The sequence below is a fragment of the Peromyscus leucopus genome, chromosome 6 (assembly GCF_004664715.2).
Source record: "Peromyscus leucopus breed LL Stock chromosome 6, UCI_PerLeu_2.1, whole genome shotgun sequence".
In the NCBI taxonomy this organism is placed as follows: Eukaryota; Metazoa; Chordata; class Mammalia; order Rodentia; family Cricetidae; genus Peromyscus; species Peromyscus leucopus.
Window position 1 is genome coordinate 103,239,781 of NC_051068.1, and position 26,079 is coordinate 103,265,859.

A 26,079-nucleotide genomic window follows, 5' to 3' on the forward strand; every position below is an offset into this window, starting at 1 on the left:
ACACACACACACACACACACACACACACGCACACGCAAATGAATAAATAAACAGGCAAAGGAGGGATATGCACCTGCAAAGCATCTCTAAAACACAAGCCAAGACAAATCTCAGTAATCTTGTGTAGGCGCCACTGTTTCCACAGAACAAGAACCAAATTGACCTTCAATTGCTTGGCATAATATTGCATTATTATAATTATTTATAAAGATAACTTAGATTCATTCTGGACATTTACAGCTTGCAGGCAGAAACACTGGGTTTTCTTTGCATTTTATAAAAAAAAAAATAGATTTAAATGACATTGAAAGGAGCTTTCATCTAGGCTGATATATGACCTGAAACAAACAGCAGCCTTTTTATCAATATTTAGTTTAGATTCTACCATCTGACACAATCCCGCCTTCCTATGATCTTCCTTGGTCTAACATCAGATGTTTATAATAATTCCCCTAACATTGAAAACAGTATTTTGATGTTTGCTGCTTAGAGTCAAAAATGGCAAACTGACCCAGGTATACAGTCAGTCCTGCATATTATCCATGGTATTTGGGGCACCATTAAAGAGCTATGCTGTGGTGTTCAATAGCACACTAGTTCCCAAATTTAGGGTGTTCCCAGAAAAGAACAAAATACTTAGCACAAGCCGAGTGATGAGCCTTCCACCTGGGATCATGCACAGTGTTCATCTAGAGTGACATTGTAGTGGAGGATTCATTTCATCACATTTTTTTCTCTTGTAGCTTCAGCAGTAGAGTTACATGTAGGCTTGTAGAAGTACTATAGACTTGTCAGTTGTGAATTGTGTTTCACCACATAGGCCTTGCCTTCCTAACCTTTCCCCAGCTCTTAAAAGTATACAGTCTAACATTGAGGGAGTAAATCACTTGATTCCCCATCAGAAGGGACCCTTGCTAATGAGCTCTGTGGACATCCAGGACACTCTAACAGAGTCCCAAGTGTGAGACTCTCTCAGATTGGAGAATGGAGAGTAAAAAAGGAAAATAATAAAATCAGAAATATAATGTAGCTGTGTACAGTTGAAACTCTTGAACAAGAACTCTTTGAATAAAATAAGCTGACTCTTAATTATGACTCATGTCTAACACATCAACTGTGCTCCTAAGAGGCTCCTGAGCCATGGCATAGACATGGATAGCCAAGTAACTAAAAACCTTTCTCTTAGTTGGAAGGTAAGCTTTCCATTACAAAAAGATAAGAATTCTGCAGAAAGAAATTTCTTACTGAAAACATGAAGTGTTCCATAAGGCTAATATTAATGCTATTACCATCTCTCGTTATGTTGCTAAAAGCAGGAAGTAAATACAAACTTGCAAAGAGTCACAAACATTCAACACTACAAAATATTAATATCTGAAGTATTTGACTAAAATATACATTTACAACCAACTACATGTATACACATATACACACATGATGTTTAGAAAGGCTACTCAAACTTAATATTTCATTATCTTATATGTTATCCTGTAATGTGTTTTACTCATTTTTCTCATTAGAAAACATTGTATGTGTTAATCATGCATATATGTGCATATCAATTATTTCATTAAAGTAGCTATGTGGTCCTTTTAAGTTGATAGAGAATGGGGTGGTGAGAATTCTTATTGGAAAATAATACTATAACCTATTTATTTCCACACATGCTTCAGATGTGATACCATTATGAGCTGGGGGAGACTTATTTAAAAATAATCCCAAGTGTTATTAGTTGGGTACTCTTACAGTTCCTGTTTTCAAAGCTTCATATTATTCTTAAGCAAAAGTTTGCTTTCAGTAAAATAAGTATAAAAACCCTTTCTAGTGGGTCCTCTTAATGTTAATGAATAAAGGGGAAAAGAGAAAACAAAAAAGAAAAGCAATGTATGGTATTGAAACTCCGTGAAGTTTAATATACCTAGACACCTGGTCTTAGGGTCAAATAATAAGCAAGTTAGAATTCCTTTCTTCTGTAGTTTAATTTCATTGTAGTAGTATTTATAAATGCACACTTCTGCACAGAATGTCTTTTCCTTTGCATTCCTGAAGTACCTTTAACAAGTAGCCAGGGAGCCATTGCCTGCCCACTTTGTCTAATCACTCAGCTTAATGAAATGTCTAAAGGCTTAATATTATAATACCAGAAGAAATTCTATCTCTTTGTCATCTGAAAGGGCAGGTGGTGGGGGTGGAAGACCCAGTTTTTAGTAGGTTTTCCTTGAGTTAAAGATTATTCAAGGGCCAGCAAAATGGCTCCACACTCAAAGCACTTTGCTCCGCAAGATGTATAACCTGAACTGGATCCCCAGAACCCACACAGATGTGGAAAGAGAGAACCAAACCCACAAAGGTGTCCTCTGACCTTCACACATGATCTGTGGTAGGCATGCACACATGCTAGTAATAATAAAATAACTTAAAATTAAAGATCATGCAAACTTTTAAGCTATAAAACATGCCTCCCCTCCCCCTCTGTGGAAATGGTTGTCCTCTCCCTGACTGACCATTACAAAACTCTGATTGTTTTACCCTCTGTGACACTTCCACAGATAATAGGCAACACTTCATGGCAAACATATTTTTTCCTGATTTCTTTATTCTTTTGTAGTGGACTTCAAGAGAATTTCTAAGCAATGTAACCTTTTGTGCTTAAAATAACGTAGACAATTCTGGGGAAATGAGAAGGTTTAGCCTGTCTCCAGTGTGCCTACCCAAGGCGTACTTAATCTCTGACCTGTGTTCGGGAACAGCTGCATGGTACCATTAGTCCAACACTGCTAAGCAGGGTCACCCTAGCCCAGCAATTGTTAGGAATACAGGCTGGACCTAAGTATATTCTTAACCATTTATTTGTCTTCTCATCCTTCAGGAATGAAAAGGAAATCTTACAGTGCTTTTAAGTGAGCATCATGCTTACCGTGCATATTTTCCTGGGGCCATCTGTTCATACAACAGTCTCTTAATTATCTAAGCAGGGAGAGCCCTGGGATAGGACACGTGATTGAGGCAAGCAGCTCCAACAAATCCTTGGCCACAGGAGTCATAAATGCAGCCTTTCCTCCTGTACTCCCCTCTCATGCCATCTGATAGAGATGCCAGGGGGCAGGGAACCGCAGGAAAAGGGAAGTGTCTAAGAAATCTGCCAAGTGGCCGGCCAGTCCCAGAATGGAGAGTTGACGGAGCTGAGTAATCTCCTCAGACTCACTCCCCCTCCACAGTCTTTTGTATATATTTCTGTTTGCAGAAACTCTTCCCCTGAGACATTTGCCATGTTGTTCTCTGATGCTGTGACTGAGTAAATGTCGCTCTATAATGCATTGTGATTTTCCTACGTAGGGTGAGCCAGGGCTGCCTGGACTGCCTGGACTCCCGGGGATCAAGGTAAATACTCCACTGACCAACTTCACAGAACTGTAGTGATGAGTCACCCATATTGGAGGAAATGGAGAAAACAGTGAATACTGGTCCTTAACTATTCTGAAAGTGTCTCAATTGATTAGTTTGGTTTTGTTTTTAATTGAAATTGCACTCAGGTGTTTAAGGTCACCCATTGCCATCCAGAGTGTTTATTTCACTGTTGGCTTTATCATACCCCTTAGATAAAAGTAAATGGCATTTCAAGTGAAATCATGCAAGGTTCTAAAGTTTAGAAAGAATATCTCTTTGCCTTTAACTTTTCACTTAACCTAGGGTCCCATCAAATTTTGACGAGAATTCATCTTCACGCACCAGTAAAGCAGACACTTGGGCAGCCATGTATCTGCTTCACCGTTCTACAACCCCGCTAAGATGCCATGCCGCCATCTCTGCCAGTCACTCTCAGAAAAACAGAAACCACATTGTTAAAATGTTTTCAACCAACACATGTACCTCCCACATAAACTCTGTATGCATCTTTTCAAATAATTGCTTAAGGTTTAGGATTAAAACATTGTTTTAAGATTTAAAGATCCTTTTTTTTTTCATTTTTCTTTATTAAGAAATTTTCTACTCTCTCTACATACCACCCACAGATCCCACCTCCTCCCTCCTCCCATCCCCAAGCCCTCCCTCTCAAGCCACCCCACATCCCCACATCTCCCAAATCAAGGTCTCCCATGGGGAGTCAGATTCTTAAGCCACAAATATTTGAAAAAAATTTGAGACTTTTCCCATGGCAGCTCCAAGACCTTATGTTCTATTTCCTTAACTCTAGTTCTTCCTTTAGAATAAACTTCATCTATATCCCAGAAGTGACAAGGTAACAAGTACATCTTCCATTCTAAAATTAATGTTCATACTTGACTTCTGTGTGCCATTTCAAAATGCATTAATTAAAGTCAGTATGATTTTACAAGGATTAAAAGTCCTATGTTGTTTATAACATTAGATAGGTGATCAATACACAATAAAAAAAATGTCTTCTAGATTGGCACTCAGAAATCCTGGTTCTAGTATTTTGTTTCTAGTATTTCTAGATGACTATAAAAAGTTCAGATTGCTTTTACTATATGCTTTGACTCTTTGGTAGACAGTGCACCCTGAAAAAATGTCTGCGGCAGAGTCAAAGTCACTTACCTATCTATCATTTGCAGTTTAGCAAGAATGACATCCTAACTCGATGTGAAAGTTCATATTACAGGTTCATTTATGGCAGTTCTTTAGTAACTTTCATGCATAAAAAAATGACATCTTCTCATAAATGACAAGGTCATAAATTTTTAAATGATTTAAGGACATGTTGCTGGGTATTAATTAGAACCTGGTATCATTACAAATCATAATGAAGACATTTGAGACAAAGGACATTGGAAGGACAGGGAAGTCCCTACAGCAAGAACTCAGGCTTGTCAGGGTGCAGGCTCAGCTCAGGAGAGCCTTGGTGCTCTGAAATCCACTTGTGCCTTCTGCTGGTCTTCAGACACTCTCTTGGTCAAAAGAATAAGAATGAAAGCATTATGTTTCCAAAGTACAATACAGATAAACACACACATAGACATAGAGGCTTTTGATAGCTACTGTATTTGTGACCCTTGTCTTACCACACGGTTATATGTCTACACTGACCCTTGGCCTTTCCCCATGACCTGTTCAGAAGGCATGAATTCTCAGGTTGGGAGGGTTATTTATAAGTTGCCGTCTCTAGTAAGTGCTTACGTTCGCACAGCCTGAGAAGTACTGGAAATACTTTGTGGAGGCGGCGTGGCTCTGATACTGTCCTCCTGGCCTGACTAGTGACTGAACTGAGAAGTGGTCAGATGACAAAAAATCTTCATAATTCACTAGCGGTGATTCTCTAGGTCATGTCAGTACCACACATGGGTCACCGTCCAGTGTGGGAGATACATGATGAGCTCTATTTTCGGTTTACTAAGATTTGTCTTCTCACTCTAATTCAGATGAAAGATAAGCATTCCTTACAATATAAGTGCTAAATATCAGCAAATAATCAGGGGGGAAGACAATTTAGGAGCACATTAAGGTAGTTAGTATTCACTGTATATTCATAAATATAGACTTAAAGTTGTATAATGTTGTGATGTCACTACATTAACTTGAGATGCTCCTTATCAGTTTAATTTGCCTCATTTCTGCTAAGGCAGCAAACTACAGGACAGTTAATTCTCATTTCATAGTGTAAGTTATCAACCAGGATTTAAAAATTGAAAGCCTTACATGTGACTATAGGACACGTGATAACAAAAACATCAGTCATGATCTTAGGTCTGTGTGTGTGCTTATGCTTTAGAAATATTTCCTGTTGCTACCCATGCCTTCCTTATCTGCCACTCCCACAGAGCGTGTGCACATGCCATCCGTTGTGTCTAAGACACTGAGGAAACCAGTCATTACATACCAGGCAAGCTTTGGTTCACCACCTGTTGCTCTCGGGGAATGGTTGGAAACTTAATGAGCACCCACATGCCTTCCACGGCCCTCAGGAAATGAACCAAGTGTCTAAATGCAGACAGCAGACTCATCTATCTCTCACCTGAGTGTCCCACTCTGAGAAAAGTGCTAATACCGTAGGCATACATAAGGGAAGTCACTGAGCCCCGGAATGACTTCATCTCAAGCTGTTCTTAAGCTTCCTGCAGTATTTGAAAGTCCTCTCGCCATGTGGAAGGCATTTGGAATTCCTATTTCATGCATTCATGGTTCATATAGTGTCAAGATGTTCAGCTGGGAAAATTAAATTATGTACAATGTACCATGCAGAAATTGATCTTCTGGAATAAGATTTGAGCTTAGAAAATTAGTTTTATGAACAAGCTTTCAAAAATGTTGGAGTCCTTTTTGTCCCTCAAGTATCTTAATGGATAATAATCATTGTGCCTACCTTTTCTGATATCAGATAAGAACGTAAGTTTCTAGGTTATTTTTGAAAATCTTAGTCTAGACCCTTATTTTGAAAAATATAAATATATTGTTGACCCATTCTCATGGTTCCATTTCCCTCATAAATAAGAAGTATTGACCAACCACCCTAGAACAAACCAAATCATATCTTTACTAGTCCTGTGACTCAGGATAAGATTTTGTAATCTCTCTGTAGTTTTCTCTTGAGAACCAGCAGTGACCATACCACAGAGTTCTGTTGCGAGAATGAAATGAATGAATGTATTCATAGCTCTTGAAATCCCACCCAGCACATAGCAAATGGCTGTTGTTGCTGTTTCTCTTGGGATAGCTCAGAATATTGAGAACATTACTTATGCACCAGTTCAATGGAGTCTTTCCTCGTGTAGATAATTTTAACCTGTAGAAAATACATCTAGCTGTGCTTTACATAGATAAAAAATGATGGATCTCCTTTAAAGGCACGAAGGAATAAAACCTTTAAAAACAATAAGATTCCCCTACTTCCTAAGAGTATTCCAGGAGAAAAGACAAGAGTGCACAATTACTTAAGGATGAGAGAAGTCATGTGAACCTTCTTCCTGACTGTTCATGGGAAAAGCAAAAGGGTAGCTTGACACATCCCATAACGATGTTTGTTTTTCCAAGCCTGGGTTACCTCACCCAGAATTATTGTTTCTAGCTCCATCCGTTTACCTGAGAATTTCATAATTTTGTTTCTCTTAATGGCTGGATAATTTTCCACTGTGCAGATGTACCACATTTTTGTTATCCATTATCTGTTGATGGACATCTAGACTGTTTCCAATTCCTGGTTATTGTGAATGGAGCAGCAGTGAACATGGATGAGCAAGTGTCTCCCTAGTGGAATATAGAGCCCTTTGGATAAATGCCTCAGAGTGGTATAGTTGGATCATGCAGTAACATTACTTTCAGCTTTTTGAGGAGTCTGCACACTGATTTCCACAGTGGCTGCACCAGTTTGCATTCCCACCAGCAGTGAATAAGTGTTTCCCATTCCCTCTGTCTATGCCAGTATTTATTCTTTATTTTCTTTTCATCTTGGCCATTCTGACTAGGGTAAGATTAAAATCTCAAAGTAGTTTTAATGTATATTTCTATAACATATCTAAGGATGTTGAACAGTTTTAAATCTAACTCTCAGCCATTTATATTCCTTCTTTTGAGAATTCTGTATAGTTCCATGCCCCATTTTTTAATTGGGTTGTTTGTTTTCTGGATGTTTAGTTTGGTTTTAGTTCTTTGTATGTTCTGGATACTAACCATCTGACAGATGGATAGTGGTCAGGATTTTTCCTCATTCTGTAGACTGCCTCATCCAAATAGTGGTATCCCTTGCTGGACAGTCATTTTTTTAGTCTTGCGTGGTCCCATGTCAGTTGTTGGTCTTAATGCCTACACCATCAGGATCCTGTTCAGAAATCCCTTTCCTGTGCCTATAAGTTAACGTATATTTCCTACTTTCTGCTCTATCAGATGCAGGGTACCATGTCTTATCCTGAAGTTCTTGATCTATTTTGGAGTTCAGTTTTATGAGAATGAGAAATAAGAAGTGAGTCTCCTTCATCTACATGTAGCTATCCAGTTTGAGTAGCAATATTTGCCCATTTGTTGAAGATGCTGTCTCTTTTACAATGTATATTATTGGCCGCTTTATCAAAACAAAAAGCAGGTTACTGTAGGAGTCTGAGTTGATATGTGGGTCCTCAGTTCTATTCCATTAATCAATATGTTTGTTTTGATCCAATACCATGTTGTTTTTATTACTGTAACTCTATAGTAAAACTTAACATCTAGGGTGATGATACTGCAGCAGAAATGTTTAATTATTCAGAATTATTTTCTTCTATCCTGGGTCTTTTATATTTCCACATGAAATTTAAGATATTTTTCAGTATCTGTAAAGAATTGCATTGGAATTTTGATGTATATTTCATTGAATCTGTAGATTGCTTTTTGTAGATGGCCATTTGGATGATATTAATCCTACCAGTCCATGAGCATGGAAGGTCTTTCCATCTTCTGGTATCTTCTGTTTCTTTTTCAGTGTCTCAAAGTTTTCATTATATGAGTCTTCATTTTCCTTGATTAGACTTATTCCAAGATATTCTGAGGCACTTGGGAATGACATTGTTTTCCTAATTTCCTTCTAGGTGTTTGGCATTTGTAGATAAGAAGGCTGCTGATTTTTTTGCAAGTTGATTTTGTATCCTGCTACTGTTCTGAGGCAGGGGAGATAAATTACAGCAGATACTATATCAAATAGCTATTTAAGTAGCAACTATATTTTAATGGTTTACCTATCCTTGAAGCTTAATGGTTTTACTCTGGCTTCCACATTAGTGAAAACTTGACATTCAGATCAAGAACTTAAGGAGGCAGAAGGGTCTAAGGTGGTAACAAACTACCCCACATTGTATGAAACCCCCTGGACCTGAAGGCAGTTTTCCCGGGAGGCAGAGACATTCACTTGACACTCTCAGGATTAAGTGCTGACCTGGTGCTCTGTGAGCAACAAATGTGTCTTCAGAATCTGATGAAGATGAATGAAGTTCAGTCCTCAGAAACATTGGCATATCTCAAAACTGGCAGAGATAAATGTAGGGATGTAAAATTAATTCATAGAGGAAAGAAAATACGATGCCCTTGGTAGACGGGTCACACTGTGTTATTATTGCTTGTAACTACTTCCTGCTTGCACAGACTTTGCCTGAAGACATAGGTAACTTGAGTCTAATTAGGAAACTCATGCAACAGAAATCAGAGATTTTTAGCAACCATAATGAAACCTTCAACAATTACACTGCATGTCCTTCATGGTGCAATTCTTTTAAGACAAAGAAAAATGCAAAAGATAGGTTTTCTGGGTTTTAAATAAATTCACTACTTAGTTCATTTTCAACAGAGCAATTAAGATGTGTTAGTGTCTACTCAGACTTTATCCTTATGAGTAATAAGTATTTTAGAAGCAAATTCTACTTCTCATTTTTTCCTTTCTTTTTTTTTTTTTTTTTTTTTTTGTCTCCTCAATAATTTTAGAAATCAGTCCAAATTACCAAAACTGGCTGCCTCATGGTTCTTAGTATAACAAATGTTATTGCTGTAATTCTCAAAAGCAGGTATCATGCTGACTTGAATTCTAATTAGCCTCTAAGCAAGACTGGCTAATGCATTCTGTGTCAAGACACATTAATCAACATTTTGGGGCATGTTTTTAGCACCCAGGCTAATCAGCACATATTTTTCAAACACCATTGCACTATTTTTGGGGACAATGAAAATCAGATCTGCTCAGGAACAAAAAAATATCACAGAAAACACGACTTGGTCTAGAGAGAGTTTTTAGACAGGTTAAGAAAATGATGTATTTTACTTCTTAATTGACAATAGCTTATAAAAATATGACAAATAGTAATAAATGAAAAACCAGATATTTTTCTGCGAGCAAGAACTAATCAGTTAGGACTTTCTGGCTACCATTTTGCCTAACAGATGAAATGCTCTAGAAGTCTATCTGGAAACATCTGGCAAGCCATTTCTGTGAAAATGAAACTGCCTCTTTCTTTCTTCCTTCCTTCCTCTCTTTATTGGACTAACATCTCCTGCTTAGTAGTTGTTGGTTCTTCTCACCTTTATGAATGGTGTCCCAGTGACCACTCATCAGGAGAGTGGGGCTGTCTGAAATATTCCCCTGCTGTTTTTACAAAGTCAGTTAAGATTCTAGTATGGAATCCTAAGACTTCATGAAATCTTCAGCAGTCATTAGATTTCAGAAAAGCCATGTTCCTAGACGTTTCCCGGCTTTGCTTTGTGTTTTTATAATACAGAAGGGCAGTTGTCGCTGCTTGCATGGTTGGTAGACAGGACTGTTGTGGTTAATGTGGCTCCGTGATCTGTTTGCTCTTTAACTTCTATCCAGAAGACTTCCCATTTAAGTTGCTGTTACAGGGAGATATTTGGGTTGGTTGCTTTTGGCGGGTGGATAGGTACTAGCAGATGAGTTGAGAAAATTGACTTCAATCCAAAACATCTCTTATTCAAAATTAAACTGGAGACATTTTGCTCAATGTTAGTTAAATTGAGTGTCCTATGAAGTAAAACTGAATTTTGACAAATAAGACCAGAAAAAATGTAAGAAAATAACATTGGTATGTAAAGGTTTTTTTCCCCCTAAAATCTCTTTAATGTCTGGCTTTTAAAAGACTACAGCCGGATTCTCATCTACTCTTCTCCATTCTGTTACTCAATTTGTTGTTCTGGGTGAAGACTTTTACACATCTCAGATAGGTAATTGGACAAGGAAAGGTTATTTTAACAACTGAATCAGATCGAGTTGCTGGTGTTCTTTGCTGTAACTCCCAAGCTCCGTGAGTGGCTCTGTCTTAAACAGTAGACTCCAAAGAGACTCTGAAGCCACATCTGAGTCGTTCACACTCAGACACTGAAGGGCAAGAGCAAGCAGTGTCTTTGCATATTGTGAAACCATCCAACTTTTGAGCCCCCTTGGCAGTCTGAGAGAGCCAGGGTTTCCCCAAACACTTTCAGAACCCCTAGGATAAGGTTGGGAGATAAGTAAGCCTAAAAAGCTTAAGAAGGTGGTGGCGCATGCCTTTAATCCCAGCTCTCAGGAGGCAGAGGCAGGTGGATCTCTGAGTCTAAGCACAGTCTGGTTTACAAAGTGAGTCCAGGACAGATGGGGCTGTACAGTGATACCCTGTCTTGAAAGGCAGGCAGGCAGGAAGTGAGGGAGGGAGGGAAGGAGGGAGGAAGGAAAAAAAGAAAAGAAATGTCCTGTCTATATCAGCAGTAGTTTCTGAAGTCTGAGAGAGAAGAGACCAATAAGTATCCCCACCCCATCCCACCACGAGATGGGGAATGGAGCCATGGCCCTGAAGGGACTGAGCACCCTCAGAAGGAGTCGAACACAAACCTGCTATCCTAGAGCTAGATCTGCCGCGTTTTGCTTTGAATCCATTGGGATATGAAGTGTGTCAAGTTGTACAAATGTGACTGCTACTTTCTTGGAGTGATCATGAGCAACTAATCACACTAAAAGCCTTTCAAATCATACAAGAGTAACAGTACTAAAATAAGCGAGACTATCAAATCTGCTCTGATTTTATCTCTTTTTTTTTTTTTCTTTTTTTGGTTTTTCGAGACAGGGTTTCTCTGTGTAGCTTTGTGCCTTTCCTGGAACTCACTTGGTAGCCCAGGCTGGCCTCGAACTCACAGAGATCCGCCTGCCTATGCCTCCCAAGTGCTGGGATTAAAGGCGTGCGCCACCACCGCCCGGCTCTGATTTTATCTCTTAAAATTAAATAATTTTACCCTGAAAGGTCTATTAAAGGAAATTTAATGTGTCTTTAAAAGGAAGAAAAAATTCCTTTATCTAGCTGCTGAGATAACAGAGCCTTATTTATTTGTGAATAATGCAACTGCATGCTTGATTTTTTTTTTGTAAACTAAACACTAACTCAAATAAGGAATGTGTTTCTGTGATTTCCACCCTTTCTTCTTTTTATTAGTATGCTTGAATGAAGCTTACACTTGATGGGCTAAAGATATCATTTTATTTTTGCTTAAAAATGTGTAAAGAATTCAAGTTGACAAGCAAATATTCAACCTCTACATTACTATTTCAGGATATCCTTATTGACCAATGACTTTAATGTTCATTCCAGAATTGTTCTTGAAAGTGGGAAGAAGATACCTGTTCGTGCTAAATATTACTTTATTAGAAGAAATATTTTATTTATAAATAAATATGTCCCTTATAGTATTTTGTTTATAAAATAACAAATCAAATTATTTTTCTAAAGGTTCAATTACTCACAAATGATTTCTCTGAGTTGAGTTCAGGTTTTTATTTTGAAATATTAAGAAGTATGGCATATTTACCAGGTTTTTCTTTCCTGGAGGTGGTAGACTGTGGTGCCAAGTAGAATGACAATTATAGGAAATAACCTTACCATCCACCTCAGTTCCAAGGCCCAAGCCCCCCACCTTTCTACTCTCTGAGTGCCCATGTCAGAATAAATCGTTGAACAGTGTGTCACCCGAAATGTTTTATGGTGACTACATCCTTCGGTTCCCAATACCCAACATCTAACTTTTATATGACATGTTTGAAAATTTCATTCATTTGAAACATAGATGCAGACATTTTAACACACCTTGCGGAACACCCCCTATGCTATCCTGCTTAATTCCAAGGACCAGGAAACAGGTTCAGCAACAGCTGACTTAGAGGAAATCATCTGAACTGATAATTCTTCCAGAAATAGTCCAAGCATGAATAAAACAGGAAATATGAAAACAGGACCCTTGTGGGATATGCTTTAATTTTTGGTTATGTATTTTATATTTTAAACCATTAGACTCTTAATGTTTTGCTTCCCTTGACTAATTAAAAAGAAAATAAAACGTTATTAATATCAAGCCAGTGTAAACACTGGTTCAGGTATTCTTTTTGCCACCAAATATGTAGTTTCTTTTCTAACACCAGGTCTCCAATTTTCTGATTCAGATACCCACTGAATTTGGTCTGACGCTGCCCTGGTTAGCCTCAGATGTCACAGGTCTCAGGACCAACCCTGGAAGATTAACTTCATTTCAGTTGCATGTAGCAAATTCGCAGGCTACTTGGATTATCTGCACTTTTTCTGATGTGGCTATGGATTTAGGCTTTTTGGGGACACCCATTTTAAGAATGTGACTAGAATGAGTCACAGTTCAGGAAGATGCGGGGCTGTGCTTGCCCTTAGAGTTTATAACAAAGGCTGAAAAAGGACGGCCACTGAAGGGGACAATGTCTAGAAGAGTGCTGGCCACAATAGCTGTCCTGGGGGTCTGAATGCTCTACCCTCCTGGCATGTAACTGTCTGCTGACTTGGAAAGTCTACACTGGCCCTGTCGTTTAGGGGTTTCTATGGGGATTCCCCTGGATGATTGATGAAATCACTACCCTCTGTGATTGAACTCAAACTCCAGCCATTCTCCCCTTCCTGTAGGTTAAGACACATAATGGAAAATTCCAGCCTTCTAGTCATCAGATTGGTTCCTTATACTTTGACACTATCTAGGAGGCTCACTTAGAGTCTCCTGCTTATATCAATTCATGTGTAGTTGGAAGGCACTAGTTACAAGCAGCAAAAGATGTCATTCACCATTCCTGTAGCCCAGAGGAATCTGAGGCTTAGAAGATCTATGCCAAGACCTGGGTACCATTTATTATAACACGGATGAATTTCCTCCAGGTAGTAGAGATGATGTTTGAGAGATATGGCAAGAAAACGGACTTTTCTCCTTTCATGCTGCACATTACTAAATCTTTTCCCTGGCCATATTCATTGTATCAGTTATGTATTGCTGCCTACCACTTTACCCTAGAAAGCAATTGCTGGAAACTGTTGGCTTATAGTCCTGAAAGAGAGGAATTCAAGCAGAGTATGGCAGATGCCTCTGCCTCTGAGTCCCTAAACAGACTGCAGTGAGGCAGGCATCCAGGACTGTGATCTCTTTAGAATAATTTAGAAATTATTATAAAGACATTTATCCAATGGCCTTGTCACTTTCTAAAGCATCTCTGGAGCTCTGCTCAGAGTTTTCATTGGTGATCATCTTATAGTAAGTAGTTTGATCTCAGCCAGAACACTTGTTCACAATCAAGGAAGTAAACTCACAGTGGGAAGAACTGAGTGTGCTGTCAGACGAATAATGCCTCGTGTGCCCATCTTTTTTAAGGGAGAACCAGGCTTCATTGGTCCTCAAGGAGAGCCCGGCTTACCAGGGTTACCAGGAACAAAAGTAAGTAGACCTTTATTTCCCCTTGCGTTCCTGTGAAATTTGTGTCATCTCTGCTGAAAGGAAGGTGGGAGGACTCTACTGTTTAGATAGCCACATATTTCTGCCTTAGAACCAAGGCAGCCTGATCCGCCTGTTAATGGCATGCAGGCGGAAGTTATATGTAGGAAGCTCCAGGCCCATCAGCAGGTGGGTGACTTACAGTAGTAGTTCGAGTTTGCCCTCCGATTTCTCAATAAGTGTGATGTCACTGGCCTCCCGGCGACATGGAAAGGCAGCAGAGAGAGAGGAGGGCTGGAGCCCACCAACCCCTGCTCTTCTTCATCCGTTTTAGGATACACCTGTAAATTGGACATTAATCCCATCCCCATGGATGTCACAGAGATTTCTAAATACTTCACTCCAAAGATATCTACTCTGAATGATGTTTGTAGAAGTATTCTATAATGAAAGCCATCTCTTAGTGTTCTATTTGGCAACCTTAAAGAGGACCCTGAAAGCAAATGCTATATGCTGCCATGCAAAAAGAATACAGAGCTACAGACAGAGTCGAGTCTGTCTTTGTCTGCCCAGTAAGACATGAAAAGATAGGAATCTGATGACGGAGTTGTGCTCATGACAGACTCAGGAATCAAAGGTGCAAAGTGGCATCAACTCATATTCGCTTATTTTTAAACCATGGCCGACTCTGCCTCGGTGAGTTCTGAGTTCACCAGAAATAGGCCAGGCATAATTCCAATAGTTAGAGAAATATGTCATGGTCTATTCAGACAGACTAGTCCTCCTTTCTGCTTTGGTCAAGTGAAATGAACTCTAATCCTAGCAAGTGGAAACTATTCATTGCCTAAGGGGACTGGAACGCCTCGTAGGATTATGCAAAACTGTTTTCAAAAGAAATCCCATTTTCACACCATGAGCTATCAGGCCCATTAAAGAAATTCTGTGTTAGCCTGAACAGATCCACACAAGAGGGACCTTTCTGAGTGGGAAAGACAAAGACAGAGAGGAAATAAATTGTCTGCTGATATGAGAGCTGTTAGATTGATTGAACATAAAGCCTTAAAGCCAGGAGAGAGGAAAAGGTGGCCAGGTGAAGGAGCACATCCACTATCACAGGGGGAGAGGAGTCCCAGCAGGCGAAACTCTTGGGAACTGTTTCTAGAAGGTTTTTCTAGACAGGGAAAGGTAGAAGAGACCCACCTGGTAGAGCTAGTCATCCCTAAATACTTTTTAATAGGAAACTGCTTAACTATTGCATAGTTTCAGAGAGAGAGAGAGAGAGAGACAGAGAGACAGACAGACAGAGAGAGCCAGACATAGAGCCACAAAGTGGGCAGTAATTGCTGTTATGAAAGCCTCAACATGACTCTGAAGGATGAAGGCTTCACTCTGTACCTCTAGGAGAGGAGAGGGCTATGATGTCCCGTGTGGCATTTCTGCAAGCAAGTATGTGCCTAGAAAGTCATGTTCTAGCAACACTCCACACTTAATTGTTAGCTGGGTTGCCTATCTCAACAACAGCTGTGTCCTAAAGGGAGATTTCCAATTTGAAAATCTATTTTGAGCCAACAATGGATTTTACCATTTTTATGGATGGTCTGGGTTTGTACCCCTATCAACAGATCTGAAAAATAAACAAAATAAACAAAATGGTGTGTCTTCCTCGGAGGGCAGTGAAGACATATCCTAAGGACAAGAGACTAATGGCATCTAGATATCCGTAGTGAGGATGGTGTGTCCGAAGAGCCTGTCCCAATGCCTTTGTCAGAGCTATGTTTGTCTAGAAAAATTCAATTTCAGTCAGAGTACAAAAAAAAACACCAAAAAACAGGATATCAGAGCATAAAGCATGGGGCTTCACCACTGTGCTATACATTTTGCTGGAATTCCTTAATATTTGCTACATAATGTAAATAGATGTCCATTCAATAATAATAATAATGAGAAGAGGAAGAAGTAGAAGTAGAAGGGGCCACCATACTGACACCCTTTAAAAGTCTTTACATTTATATACATAGCTACCTAATGGACATTTACTAAACTCTTTCTGTATTTATAAAATGGGGATTATAGGGCAAAATTACATATTTATGTATTACCCAGGATATTCTAGAGACACAGAACCAACATCAATGAGCAAATAGGTGGGTGGGTCAGTGGTTAGGTAGGTAAATATGTATGTATATATGTATATACATGTATATACATGGCTAAGAAAGGGGTTTATTAGGAGAACTGGCTCATGTAATTACAGAGGCAAAGATGTCCCACAGAAGCCAGCTATCTACAAGTAGAAGGATGCTAGCAACATGGCTCTGTCCAGGTCTGAAGGTTTCAGAATCGTGGAAGCTGGTACTGAAACTCCTGGGCGGAGTTAAAGGTCTGAGATGCAGTGCCTGGCACTAGTCTGTCGTCAAGGCAGAGACCGTGGTATCATGAGCAGGTGCTCAAAAGGGACAGAGACAGCTTGCCTGTCCTCTGCCTTTTGTTCTAACCATCCCCAAGCCAAGTTGGCAACAACCACATATTTTAAGGGTAAACCTTCCACTCTCAGTTCACTGACCAATGTGCAAGCTCCTCTGAGAACACCTTGTTGAGAACAACCAGAATGCTTCAGCAGCTCCATAGATGTTCCTTAATCCAGCCAAGATGGCACCAACAATTAACAATCTCAGATTGTTTTGTGTATGAAATGGGTCATTCATGTTCAGACATTAACACAGGGCCAGCATGCTGCAAATGAGTAATGGTGCTCTGTTTACCTCGGTTTTATCGAACTCCCATATTCCCCTCCAGGGAACAGCCATGGGGAGGCTGCTGTTTACCTGTTTTGTAATTTATTACAGGGTGAACGTGGAGAAGCAGGGCCTCCTGGGAGAGGTGAACGAGGGGATCCTGGAGCCCCAGGCCCAAAGGTCAGTGATTGTTACACTGGAAGAGAGCATCCTTGAGTTAGGGAGTGCATGCCTCCTGCTGTGGAATATACAACTAACTCCTCAACAGATACTAAAACGACCCAAATCACAAACACCTCATTGAACTGTACACTGATGGGTAGCGATTTCTACAGTCTGACTTTCCTTGTTTATTTACTCTGTGCAGCCCAGTGAAGTAATTTAATAACATATCTGAATGTAAAGGGAGGGGTGCTGCCATGTTACACATTATTGCTAAATGTGTGTTACAGCCGGCTGAGAAAAACCTCATTGCCAAGTGCCCTGTTTCCATGGTAACTTGATGGCGTGTAATACCTTGAAAATATTAGAACTAAGGGTTTATTTGCCTGTGCAACCTCTGTTTACCTAAACATTATGCAAACTAACGTGGTCATACTCTATTCTACTAACCCGCCCCTCTTGGAGACAGGGGTGATGTAATCTCTGATGAAAAAGAGAGCTGAGCACAGAAGCACTGTGGAGATTCATAAGAGCCACTCACAGAGCTCCCCCCAGCCACTGATGGGAAACAGTCCTCAGAGTCATAATGGGATAGAGGTTGGCGGAGACCAGAGAGTGAGCTCCCGCTACAGCGATGTGTATCCTCTGTGTTCTAGTAACTGACACTTTATCTATCGCACTGTGTGGGGCTGTTAAGATACAGTGTGTCCGTGATCCTCTTTATCCTGAGCCTCTGTTCTGATCTTCCCTGTCATTCTTTTTCTCATCTGCATACTCTCTCACACTAGGGGAAACAAGGTGAATCAGGAGCTAGAGGCCCAAAGGGGTCAAAGGTCAGTAACCAATAACCATTTTGATGTGACTTCAGGCCGTCAAGATATGTGTCCTTTGCCTTTTCCACAAAGAGTCCTGTTGTAGATGAAACCTTTCCTTCAGTGCTTACATTTGGTTTGTCCCTGTGATGATATCACAAGACATTGGCTTAGTTTTCCTTGTTTTTGTCTGCTCTTATCCTTCAGATTATTCTTTTTATAACATTGTGTGTGTGTGTGTGTGTGTGTGTGTGTGTGTGTGTGGTGTTATGGTGTGTGCGTGTGTGTGTGTCATGCTGTGTTTCACAACACACATGTGGAGGTCAGAGGATAATTTGTGGGAGTTGATTCTCTCTGTCCACCATTTGGGATCGAGAGATGGAACTCAGTTGTCAGGCTTGGTGGCAGTTCCCTCTACCTGCTGAGTCATTTGCCAGTCACCCTCAGACTATTCTTTCAGAGATGGTGTGTGTCCTGTTTCTTGAAATTAGCTTCTTTGGGAAAAGAGACCAGAAATTAAAAGTAAGAGTGTACAATGCATAAACTATCTTTATTGACAAATGTTCATGTCATACTTTGGTTTGTTACATAACTCCATTCTGAGAGTTAGAACATCACCCCAGGACTAGAACATGGCTCAGTAAGCAGAACTGGGGGTTTGAGTTTGGATCCCTAGAACCCACAAAGTAACTCAAATATCTGTAATCCCTGCACCCCTGCGAGAAGATAGGAGGAAGGACGAGGGACTCCCTGGCAGCTAGCCTGGCTTACACAGTGGAAACCACCAAAGAGACCCTGAAACAGCGTGTATTCTGACACTTACAATGTCAGAAAGGACAAGTCAGAGAGGAGAAGGAGAAGGGGAGAGATGAGATGAAGGAAGTCTGGCCAGCCTGGTCTAGCTGGCTGCTGTCAACTTCAGTGGAGTGTTAAAAATAGCCACAGGTAGCTAATTGTCATCAGAGGGAGGTCTAGCCTCTGACTGGATGTTCCCATTCTCCCTAGCATGAGCGCTCCATTCCTTCCTGGGCCAGTTTTCTCTATTTCTCTTCTGTGAGGACAGATGCCACAGTGGCTTGGCCCTTTTCCCTTTGTTCAAATCCCTTCAAAGGAAAACAACCCTGCTCAGTCTGAAGATAAAGGTTACTTTGGGTACCATAGAAATCACTCACTTTGCTTTTGCAAACCCTAGCCAGAGAGTACTGTCTGATTTTTCCAAGATACCCTGTTCCTGAGGAGGACGTTTAACTGCCCACCGATGGCATCCTTAGGAGGCATAGAGTAGTGATGGTGGTTGCTTCATATGTTTGCAGTTGAGGTTTAAAGTGCTGCTGTATGGTACAAGTGACTCGTTAAATATGACAGATTTCTACATCAGTGGCCCTGCTGCTAACTTGTTATTTTCTTTTTTTCATGGGCAAAGGGTGATCATGGAGATAAAGGAGACTCTGGAGCTCTGGGACCACGGGTGAGCATTCCTCTTGTCTAAACTCAGATTTGAGGTCATGTTGGTGTGACTGTGCGAGGCAGCTGAATGGACAGTATACAATCAAAGCCATTAGTGGTAGACTGGGATTCTTCCCACTGCTAGCTGCCTCGTTGCTCTTTATTTTGTTATCCAAGATCAGGTCATGTAGAGATTCTTATCATATAATAAACTTTATTCTGGAAAAAAAAAAGTAGTATGAAGCCCATAGCTGTTAAGGTAACAGTCCATATATTTATACTCTTTAGAAAAGTCAAAAAACTAGAACACAGGTCATAGAAATTGTGCAACAGATATAATGAGTAAAATAAAAGTCTAGACTATGTAGAGAGAGATGTGTGTGTTCTAGTAATCTTGATTGGGGGATGTGTATTTGTGGGTGTATAATATTCTTGTCTTCCATTTCCTCTAGTTTTGGATAAGTTGGGGCATATGGGATAAGATTCTTATTGGGGATGCCAAGTATTTCCTACAGAACATTGTTCATCATTGCTCTCTCTTCTTAGGGAATGAGGAAGCAACCTATGGTACACAGATGAGCAGAACGAGGTTAGGGTTGCCTTAACAAATACAAAGAAGTCAATAGCATTTTGCAAGACACAAAGATTAACGTGTGTGTTTGGAGCCAGCTTCACATCTACCACAGACAGAAAGTTAGAAGTGGCCATCTCCTTTACAATATGGAAAACATTTAAACATAATTATTATTCTGAAATGCACTTGCGTCATAGTAAGGAAATAACACCGAGGACTCAAGCAACTCTACCCTTGCTGCCATCTTGTAGACAGTCATCTAACACTCACGACTTTGCCTTGGTCTGTTTTTTTGTCACAGGGTCCACCTGGGCAGAAGGGAGATCCAGGAGCTACTGAGATCATAGACTACAATGGCAACCTCCACGAAGCCTTACAGGCAAGTGACCATTTTCTGCCCTAGGGCACATGGAGAATGACACACACAGATAAGTGTATCGGTCTTCTGTGGCTGTGATAAAATACCAGGAGCAAAAGCAACTTAGGGAAGAAAGAGTTTATTTTATCTTATGGTTTCAAAATGGCATCAGGAGCAGGAAGCTGAGTGCTCACATCCGCAGTTGTAAACATGAAGTAGAGAGTGAGGTGGATGTGGAGTGAGGTAATGAATTCTCAAAGCCTGCCCAGTGATGTCCTCCCTCCAGCAAGGCTGCAGCACCTCCCCACACGGAATCACCAGCTGGAGACTAAGTGTGCAAACGCCCGAGCCTGGGGGACACTCTGATTCACACCACCACAACGGGTCCCTGTCACTCAGCGGGATGAGTTCTCTTCACCACTCACATGAAGCACGCCTATCTGCTTCGCTTCTGAGCCCTCCTGTCTCCGGCCCCAGGAAGCTTTAGTTTATAGCATTTTAAATTCCTGATTCTTTGTTTCCCTAAACCTTATCAAGTATAAACATGGCGTTAGTTAAGGCAAATTTTTGCTTCCTTGCTCTAATAGGGAATTTTACAAAGCTGAGCAGGAACTGCTTGAGTTCAGATTTCAATTGTCTTCTTTAACTAGAGCTGTGACCTGGCCAGTTCTTTCACTTCATTGTACCCCTATTTCTCCATATTTGAAATGAAGATGCTAGCAGTATCTACCTCAGTGGGTTGCTGATAGCAAATGGCTAAGGACTGACATACACTTTGCACAGACAAGTCCTTGGTGCATATTGACCTTCTATGTGTTTTTGTTTCAGTTTGTTTCTTTTCAGTGAAAAGTAGTTCACAAAATAGTGCATGTGCATATGGCTTGCTCTACCACCCTTGCTTCTTGGTCATTCTTTCCATGTTTACACATGCGTGTTATAGTATCTATCGTCACCCAGTGGTGACCTGCAGAGCAAGTCCATAATAACCGTCACCCTGGACTTTCCTGTGACATTTATACCAAATCTTCGTGCTTCATCTGGCCTTCCGCTTTCGTCTCCTCCATTCTTTCCCTCTAGTGAAGCCGCTATTTCGGTATTCCACATCTTCCATCCATCCTAACTTCTTTGCTAGCCTGAAGTCTCTGACCTTTCCTTAGGTAGATCAGTTGCTCTCTCTGGGTTGTGGCAAGTGGTTTCCTGACAGTTCGTCCATTTCTGGGGTCTAGCCTGTGTACAGCTCCACCTGTTTGGAAGAGTCCCTTCATGGACACGTGTTTTTCTTGCTGACTTCCACAAATACACCGAGTTCTCCTGGGTACTTTTCCTACCTGCTAGAGGACTCACCTGATCAACTAACTGCTACCTATTGATGATCCCATGTTCCTTCTTTCGCTCGAGACAGAAGGTGTAGAAGCTTCTTACAACTGTTCTTAGTCCTTCTTACAGTCTCACACCAGGAGCTCTCTCAAAACACATCTCAACACTACTCATTCTGTCCATTCCCAAATATTGGTCCACAACCTGTTTATTTCTTGTCCAACACTGTACCAATCCTGTGGCCAATTCTGCCTCCCTGGTGTCGCCTGGACCTTCTAATGTAACCAGTATTTGTCTCTAAGGCTGATTTTTCATAAGCTGTCATTACTTTGATTGTTCTAATTTGCTCAAATCTCTTCATGAGTCCTTGTCTACTCAATCAAGACCAAATTCCTCCAGCTGACATCAGTTAAGTCTCCACAGTACTATCTTTTCTGCCAAGATAATTTTCCATTTCCTATGACATAGTCGTTTTTATCATATCCCTACAAATCTCTTTTGCCTAGGCTCATCCCATTATTTTTCCTTTCTTTTGTTCATTGAATCTGATGCATAAATTCACTGCTCTCACCAGCTGAGTTCTTCCTCAAAGTCCACACATGAGAAGTCAGGGGCCAATACTATAACATATGATTACTCTCTAATCACATAATTGGTTTTAGTTTTTCCATGACCATATTGTAAGTTTCTTAGTAACAGAAAATATGTCTTATGTTTATATTGCCTGGGCTTGTAAATGTGCAATGAACAGTTAGCATTTAGTGGTTGGATGAATGACTGTACTTTTTATGTACAAGCCATTTCTTAGCTTAAAAACAAACCAGATACTTAAATTCTCTCTATTTTATACCTATTTTAATATCTCTATCCTCATGATTTCACCACTGGGGTCTAATTTTCATAGACCTATACTTTTATGTGGGCTTCACTACCACTACTAGCCTTTTTTATTTCTATGTTTCCTATTTGGACAAATGTGGATTGGATAGCATATTCAGCCAACTGCCTGATTTAGCATTCCTCATTACAAGCAGCTTAAACATAAACAGTAACCTTGGGGTTATGGTCAAATTCTTGAGCCAATTTTCTAAATGTTTCCCTTTCCCCCTACAAGTTGATAATTATGTATGGAGGGTCAGAGACAAGGAACAGGCAGTTTTTTTGGACCTACAATGTTTTCAAAATTCTTGCACAGTAAAACAGGGTCAGCTCTTACACTTTATTAGCAATGTTATACATTTTCTTTAAACTACTTCCAGTTGCTCTATGGGCCTTGTCTCTGACTGTAAACAGTGTTCCAGTTACTTTCCATGCTGTGTAGACTACCTGACCAAAAAAAAAAAACCAACTTAGAGGGCCTTTTAGTGGGATAGTATCCATCGTGGTAGAATAGACATGTGAAAGGCAGTGAAGGTCTGGAAGCAAAATAGGAGGATGGCTGTTTACACTGTGTCCATACACAGGAAGCAGAGAGAGAGAGGGCAGGGATGGGATGGGCTATAAACCCTCAAAGCTCACCTCTAGTCATGTACTTCCTCCAGAAAGGCTCCACCTCCTAAAGGTTCTATGACCTTCCCAAACAGTGCCACCAGCTGGGACCTAAGCATTCAAATCCATGGGGGACATTTCTCATCCAAACTATCACATGGGGTGCCCACTCTCTACTCTTCCAAGAAATTCTCCCATATTACTGGCATTTTCTGCAATGTTTTGAAGTGTTTTTAAAACATTTTTTGCATGAACAAGCATATGGGCTATGCTTATACTGAAGTGGACATTTCTGTTTCATTCTCCCCTCTACCAGTTAGGAGTACGGTCATTTTAGGGAAATCACTATCTATGCTTCACTGACCTTGACTATAAAATGGAATAGATGTTTTTGTTTGAGCTCATAAAATACAGTGTTATCCTTAGGGTTGTTTTTAGGCACTCATGAACACTTTTTACCGAAGTTCCTGAAAGCAATGTATTTTTTGGAAAATAAATCTAGTAGCTGTTCCTTGAAATGAAAGGATACACACTTCCATTGTCTTTTTTCCATCTCAAGTTCTATATGACTGTAAACAGTATCCAGTTAATATCCATCATAGTCAATGACTTTATACTGTCTCCAAACCTAATGATATATTCCCATTGGGTCAACCATATGCCGTGTTTATAAAGAGCTTAGAGTCATTTTTCAGTTGAAGGCTATTTGTTCATCCTTCTGACATTGTACTCTGGTGGATTAAGAGTCCCTAATAAGATCAATCAATTAAGTCAGAAAGGCATTAGAGGAAGAGTAGCTGGATGATGCTTATTTCATTATGTGTCCTTTAAAAAACATTGTATCTCACACTCTATAATGACTACATGGATATGAATGTATTACAGTTGCAATAACACATTAGAACTATGTTCTATAAAATAGTTCAGATTATGAAAAAATATCAAAAGTAGTTTATGTAACTTCTCTCTATCCAATATCCAGTATGGGAGATAAAATAGTTGAAGTACTATGCATATTATGTACCTAAGATAATTGTCATTCTGGTTATGGTATTTATAATTTTCATCCATTCACTTATAGTTAAATGAGCAACAAAATTTAAAATCATATAACAAAACTGCTGATTATATCCTTTTGACTAGAGCTGAAGTTAGGGAGCAAAATAAAAACCTAACACAGCTCATTATTTTTCTTTTTGACACCAAGCAACATAAAAAGGAATTTATCTCAACTCCTCTGATCCATCTTTTCTTCCTGTCCAGCATTCTTCCAGACCTCCCAGTCTTGACTTCCCCACAGTGAAATGATCCCAAGTAACCACACAGAGAATTAATATTAATTATAAATGCTTGGCCAATAGCTTGTTACTAACTAGTTCTTACAACTTTGACCCATATTTCTATCTATATTCTACCACATGGCTCGTTACCTAATATCAGTGCAGCATACTTGTCTCCTCCTTCCTCTGTGTCTTGCTTGAGACTCCTGAAACTCCGCCCTTCGTCTTCTCAGCATCCTCCTAGTCTGGCTCTCCCACCCAATCTCTTCCTGCCCAGCTATAGGCCAGTCAGCTCTTTACTAACCAATGAGAGTCATACATATTTACAGTGTACAAAGATTGTTCCACAGCAGGGGTGTATCCCTGGGGAATACTAATTTTTTCTCTCTTGGAAGTTATTAATTGCTTGTCTCATCTAGGAGGGGAGGGTGCTGGGATATTTCTCCCTTCTACATTGGGATGTCAACTATTGGAATTGCTCAGGTCTTGTTGTGGCAGCCATGTGTTGATATTTTACAGATGTAGCTTCCCTGTCATAACTAGAAGAAACAGTTTCACAGAAGACTTCCTCTGGCTCTTAGAATCTTTCTGTTCCCTCTTCCCAGATGTTTGCTAAGTCTTAAGGTGAAAGAGTTGTATTGTGCATGTATCAATTGGGACAGGACCCCCCAGCATGGTCAGTTGCTCTCTGCAATTTGATGAGTTGTGGCTTTCTGTAATGGTCTCCTTTTCAGTAAAAAGGAGCATAAGCACCTATCGTTATGAAAAGTGAAGAAGAATAACCTATAACTTGGGTAGGATTTTCACACGAACATCTCCAAAGCACAAGATTGACATTTGCTGTTAGATCCCACCTCCCACCTCATATCATGTCTCACTGGAATGTCATGGCGTTCTCCATCACTTCCGAACATTCTGGTTTTCAAACCATTACTGGCCTTCACAAGGAAGCCCTGCTGGGATTATATAGCTTCAGTGTTGAAGAGCCAACCTCGTAGGATGACTCTGGGAACTGCACATGGCTGCTTCCAGGTGGAGGTCAAGGTGGTGTGCTGGTGAACTTAGCTGACCTTGGTGACCACTTGCTCCCTTCTGAGCTACAGTGGAACCTTCCCAATTTTGAGGTCTCTCAAACAGTTATTAGTACATCATTTCAACTTCTTCTGTTGGTTTATTTACCACTAATGATATTCTTTCATTATGCAGCTCATTATTTTTTTTTAAAAAAATGTTGTTAGCATTAACATTTTTAAGAAAAAGGACAAACAAGACATGTTTATTTATGTAAGGATGTGAATTTATATATATATATATGACCTTGTTAGAAAATCTGAGAGAATTCAAATTGTAAAACTGCTTACCTTCATAACATTTTGTAATTCTGCTTTCTAGTTAAAAATGCAACACATGATTGAAGGACAATGGTGAAGAAATTCTTTTTACTCTATAATTTCCTTGTTTTAGTAAATGACTCATTTACATCCTAGGAACAGAACAGTTTTCTCATGGCTGTAAATGCAGTTGTTGTGTCTAGGGAAACCTCTTTAAAATAGTGTAAGCATTACCTTGTATTGTGTAGGTCTGGTGACATAAAATTCTGGGTATATATAAGAACTTGCTCTTAGTTTATTGAGATTGTTTGCCTTTGTCTCAGAAACATCCGACTTGTTTATTGCATTATCTGAAGCTGTCATCACTCAGACTGCTTTTCTCATGCAATACAAACTTGAATCGTTAATACGTG

At 40.0% G+C, this 26,079-nt stretch overlaps 1 protein-coding gene across 17 annotated transcripts in view; it reads left to right on the forward strand.

The window, feature by feature from the left end:
- The window catches only part of Col25a1 (collagen type XXV alpha 1 chain), a 404,038-nt gene that overhangs the window by 336,936 nt on the left and 41,023 nt on the right, over positions 1 to 26,079 (forward strand). For 11 of the 17 annotated variants that reach the window (XM_037207093.1, XM_037207094.1, XM_037207092.1 and 8 more), the window contains exons 18-23: positions 3,337 to 3,381; positions 14,104 to 14,166; positions 17,010 to 17,078; positions 17,849 to 17,893; positions 19,296 to 19,340; positions 20,194 to 20,271. In XM_037207093.1, coding sequence (XP_037062988.1) covers positions 3,337 to 3,381; positions 14,104 to 14,166; positions 17,010 to 17,078; positions 17,849 to 17,893; positions 19,296 to 19,340; positions 20,194 to 20,271 — 345 coding nt within the window. The remainder of the gene's footprint in view (positions 1 to 3,336; positions 3,382 to 14,103; positions 14,167 to 17,009; positions 17,079 to 17,848; positions 17,894 to 19,295; positions 19,341 to 20,193; positions 20,272 to 26,079) is intronic. The other 6 variants (XM_037207099.1, XM_037207100.1, XM_037207097.1 and 3 more) reach the window with 2 other exon arrangements.